Genomic DNA, 5,333 nt, shown 5'->3' with positions numbered 1-5,333 from the left:
TCTGAATTTCAGTTTCGTCATTTATAAAATGAGAGTAATATTATCTTCTTGCATGATTGTATTTAAGAATTAGAGACCATATGTATAAATTACTAGCACATATTTGGCAATCAATAAATGATAGTTATTATTACTAAATTTTATTCTTTCTTTGGAAAAATAGATTTCAAATAGAGTGTTTCCTCACGAGACTTTATCCCTATTATGTAAGCAAAATGATAATTAATGATATATTTTGAAAAGTCCAAATAATAACACTACAGGAAAAAACAAGTAGAAAAGCTAACACATAACATGAAAGGGATTTTTGAAAACTGTCACAATATTATCCATATTCTCTTTGTTTACTAACATGTTTCTGAAGACTACAATGTTTTGTCATAAAGCCTCATATAAATTTGAGTAACTAATACTTTGAACTGCTAATCATATAGCTTCAGCGTCAATCTGGTTTTGTTTCTACATGAGAATAGCCATGTCCATATTTGATATTCTCTAAAGGAACATGGATACTACCAAATCAATGTTGAGCACGTAAAGGAGACCTAAAATACTGACATACTGGATCTTTATTCAGTATCTTCTTCCACGTTGGCCTGCTCTAGGGCATGTATCTCTCTTTCAGGTAGTAAGCCATACTCATTTAGGAAAGACTCCACATCTCCAGCAAAAAACTCTTCAGCAAACTGGTCAGCAACACTAATAAAATTGCTTATGAGCTCCCCGCCTTTGTAGACAAGCAGTGTGGGGAGCACATCTGTGGAAAAGCGGTCGCCAGCACCTGTATTAGAAGCTTTTATTTTACAAAACTTGACCATAGGGTATTCGGCTGCAAGGCATGCGAGGCTACTGTTTAGAGCATCACAGCCCTTAATGCCGTCTTCATAGATGTGAACAACGATTGTGGTGATTTTCTGCTCCTTTTCAATGGTTTCCAGGAATTGCTCCCCAGTTTCCAGCTCATACACAAACCCATATCTAGGCCCAAAACTCAGCTTCTGGTGCATATCCTGCATACACTGTCTACGGTATTTACGAAGGCAGTTTTCATCTTCTATGTCTTGGTGGATTAGCTCGTATTCTTGAATGCTCATCTGCAAATAAATGAAAGGATGATAGAGATCATTCAGCCAGAGATTTAATTTTTTAGACACACCAAACCCCTCCTCGACTCAAAGAGCTTCATTTGCTGTCCTCCCCCCTCAATGTGGCCTTCTCTTTACCTTCTTCAAACTTTGGTTCAAATGTCACCTTCTTTGATTACCTAAAAGAGTCCCTGCCCCAAGCTTTTATTCCTGACATGATTTTAGTGTTTCCTCATACCGATAAACATTACCTGATACTGTGATTATAAATTTATTTCATTGTATAATGGTTTTTTTTAACTGACATGTTCCATGGGAGCAGGAATTTTATCTGTCTCATTCACTACTCTTCAGTATCTGCTATAGTGTTGGCACATAATAGGGCTCAGAGATTATTTAGTGATACAAATGCAGGCAGAAACAGTGCCGAATATGGTTGAGCCATGAGATGATCACAATCTCAGTCAGAAATGTGTCACTTAACTACCTACCGATCACTGTGGGTGGGAAAAAAAAAGCCCAGCAAGGTCTACTCTGCAAATCACTTACGAAGCAACTTTCATAAACACCCACACAAACATACATGCACAATTTAAATGTATTCTCAGCAAAGGCCTTTGGACATTAGCGTCTCCTCCACAAAAGCTGTTAAAAAGGTTTTATCTTCTCACCTACTGATTTTTGGGATATGTTGAGTAGGATTCAGCCAAGACAGTTTTTACTACTATTTAGAGTTCATCAGATTAGCCATGAGATTTATGCTGTACCAGCAACATCAGCATCACCTGAGACGTTCTGGGAAATGTAAATTTTGGGCACAAGGCCAGATCTATCAAATCACAACCTGTAAGGGTGAGGCTGAGTGAGCCATCTACTCAAGCCCTCCAGGCAATTCTCACCCACTGTCTCGGGCAAAAGAGAGACATGGCCTAACTTTCTACTTCCAAGACAGCTACTTATTACTGCAGGTGGAATATAAATTATTGCAGAACCTTTCTTAAGAGCTACATTATTATCAGCTTGTTCATTAGAATATTAAAACCACCCAACATACACACTAAAAAAGGAGAGAAAGAGAGAGAGAAAGAGGGAGAAAAAAGAGCAAAAGAGCAATAATGAGACACAGTGTGATCGAGTGATGGGGAGCAGCCCAGAACCAAGGAAGGTGGTCAGTTTCCAAGTGGGATCAATCAGCCATATTGTCAAGTAGCCTCTGGAACAGCAACTTGCTGTCAATATTTGAAAGTAGATCATTGAGAAGGCAAGACACTGGTATTTATGAAAAATTTGTTTCAGGCACTTGATATAGATTATTTTACTTAATTCTCACTTTAAGTAGAATTAAGGTAGAATTAAGGGTAGGTATTATTACAGAATTTTACAAAAGATACTGAGATTCAGGTTAAGTAAAAGTATCTGATGCTGTCATATGTCCTTCTCCGGTTTCTCTTATATTTGTTTTTCTAATGCCCTCCTTTTTCTTATGGTATTTTTTTCTGCTTTAGGATTATTGTCCCAATTTAATTTGTTTTAACCTTAAAAATTGTTAAATGCTTTGTATAATTTTTAAGTTGCTAGTATAGTTCTGTTAATTTAATAGGCTAAGCTACACAAATATTGACTTGTGTGTTTGAGCTTTTTTTTATAAGAACTTGTTCTATTCACATATTCCGGCACATAGATATGCAGGCACTTAGATATATGTCTAAAGCTTAACATTAGTACATTTTTAATACTTAAAATGTCTCATGTTTGTGTAGCATTTTACAAGTTTCAAAAACTTTTACATTTATTTTCTCTTCACACCCCTTTAAAGCAAGTGGAGGAGGTGTTGTTACAATTGCTAAGATGAGAAAAATTTAATTGTCTCATCCACGTCACATAATGACTTAGTGAAGGAACCGAACCTGAAAATAAGATCTTAGTCTTGAAAATGTCCACAATGGCCTGAAGCATAGAAGCAAGTCTATTTCTGAAGCACTGTCTGTCTGTTGAGAATCAGATTACAACAACTCATATATACTGGTTTTGGGAAAATCCACTAAAGTGATTTTTTCCCCACAGTGAAAATCACTTCATGGTTTCTTTTATTAATATTTTTATTGTTATATAATGTAATCATGCTAATTATAAAGACTCAGAAATGACCTAAAAGCTAAAGGACAAAAGTAGTTTTACCATTCTGATACTCTGGGATAATCTCCATTAATATAGAGATCATCTTTTAATGCATCTCTATGCACATAGACGTACACATTATATAATTAGTAAAGAAGTGAGATTAAAAAGATGCTATAAAAAATGTGATTCGTGTTTACACTTTGTAAATTATTTATTGTTAATTTTTCTTTAGTTTACCTTTCTGCCAAATCTATCTCTTGAGTCTTTGTCGTCCCTGCTCTGAGGAGAAGACATCTGTCTGAGAATCTCCTTCTTGCTCGGTGGGACTGAGTCACTATCTTCACTCTCTAATTTAAACTTTCTCCAATCATTGATTACTCCTTTGGGTCCTGGAATACAATAAAAAACAAATTGTTTCTCTTTCTATTTTCAAAAGGAATTTATACAACTGAAATTTGTATAAGTATCACGATAGGGATAGACTTGTCATGTTCTGTATCATAAACAAGCATCTTGTCTGGGCTAGAAATTTCTGACTGCCATATGTCAGAAAACAAAAACATTTTCCCACATTAATCTTGTTAAATGTGTTTTGGCTAAGAATCTTCCTGAAACATCTCCATTAATGAAAATACAAGTTATGGACTTTGAATTATTCTCAAATTTTGGGGGTAATGATACTTAAAATTGGAGTGTGGAGAAGAAACTAGAAATTTAGAAAAATATCACTTGTTACATAAGACAGAAGCTTATAACTAAACTAAACTAGTTTAGTTCAGTTTCAGCAATAAACTAAAATTGGCATAACACCAGTAACAAAGGAAACTAGGATTGTTAGGGAAACAAATTAAAATATTGTCAAGATCCAGAAAGAACAAGAACAATTGTGTGTGCGCGCGCGCGCGCACACACACACACAGTTAGAGAGAGGACTTACCTCAATTAAGAAAAACTAAAATGGCTTTTAAAAAATTTTTACATAACCATCCAATTCCTTTTAGGATTCTAAGAATCTTTTACAAATATAGAAAGGATAGGATTCACAGATTTAAATCAAGGATGACCCAACTGGAATGCTGATGTTTAGTTGCCCTGATAAATAATAAGTGCTTGGATGAAGGTCTAAATTCTTAAAAATATGTAACTTTACATATTCTTCACTGAAGCATAGCCATATCCATACCTTTAACATTGTACTATGTATGTGGATGTATTTTTCTTTCTCTACATATTTCCTAATAACTGTTATTTATATAATTCTAATACTGTTGCTTACAATTGCACAGGAAGTTTACAGTGTGGGAAATTAGGAGAGAGGATAGTGGCTTAATGTTAGTATATATAGAAAGGTCTTGTGATAGTTGGAAGCAAGAAAGTCTCCATAATTAGTGTTTTTAATTAAATTTCTCATTACTTGACATCTAAATAAAACTGTTTTTAAAGTATTTGATTTCAAATTAATTTACCCACTCAATTATTTTTAGATTATTTCATCAGACCACTCAAAGCTATAAAATATTTCATACTGAATAGTGGCGATAAGAAGAGTAGAGATCTCCAGATTTAATTTTAGTTTAATAATTAGTTTTCTTCCTATAGCTTTGTTTACCTGTATGTGTGGCCTGTCCTTCAAAGTCTTCTTCCAAACTTTGGCTTTTGGCTTCTTCCATTTTATAGATTTGATGGATATAATCTATAAGATGAACAAAAAGGTAATGACAGATGAGAAAGAAATAAATAGATAAATAAATATTCTTGCTGCTGTCAGGTTCCATGGATGTTAAGGATTGTTACCAAGTGATAAAGTTTTAGTGTGTTTCTGTCTGCTGGTAAGAGAACATGAATATTTGTGTTATTAAAGATATTTGGACCAAAGGATTTTACATAGTTCATAGTTTGTCTTCTTTTACTTAAAATGCCTTCAGTTTAGGTCTATGTATTTAGTAAGTATTATTTATTACTGATTTTTTCAGTTAGTTTGTACAAAATTTCATAAAATCGTCTCTCAATATTTTATATAATAAAAAAACTTTTAATTAGTAATAATTATGTACTCATGATGAACATTTACTATGTTCCAGGGATTGTTCCAATTATTTTGTGTCAAAAATCATTTAATTCTCACAC

General features: G+C 33.8%; 1 protein-coding gene across 1 annotated transcript; it reads right to left on the bottom strand.

The window, feature by feature from the left end:
• Nucleotides 1–569: 569 nt before the first annotated feature.
• PDC (phosducin) lies at nt 570–4,876 on the bottom strand. Its single transcript, XM_054587530.1, has 3 exons — nt 4,816–4,876; nt 3,444–3,595; nt 570–1,094 (listed from the first exon to the last, which is right to left on the bottom strand). Exons 1-3 carry the CDS (start codon nt 4,874–4,876, stop codon nt 570–572), a joined length of 738 nt encoding a protein of 245 aa, XP_054443505.1.
• Between the last annotated feature and the right edge of the window lie 457 nt (nt 4,877–5,333).

This window comes from Pteronotus mesoamericanus, unplaced genomic scaffold, assembly GCF_021234165.1.
Source record: "Pteronotus mesoamericanus isolate MK-2021 breed Mesoamerican mustached bat unplaced genomic scaffold, CSHL_Meso_final scaffold_1186, whole genome shotgun sequence".
Classification (NCBI taxonomy): domain Eukaryota; kingdom Metazoa; phylum Chordata; class Mammalia; order Chiroptera; family Mormoopidae; genus Pteronotus; species Pteronotus mesoamericanus.
This window is presented reverse-complemented; position numbering and strand designations above follow the sequence as displayed.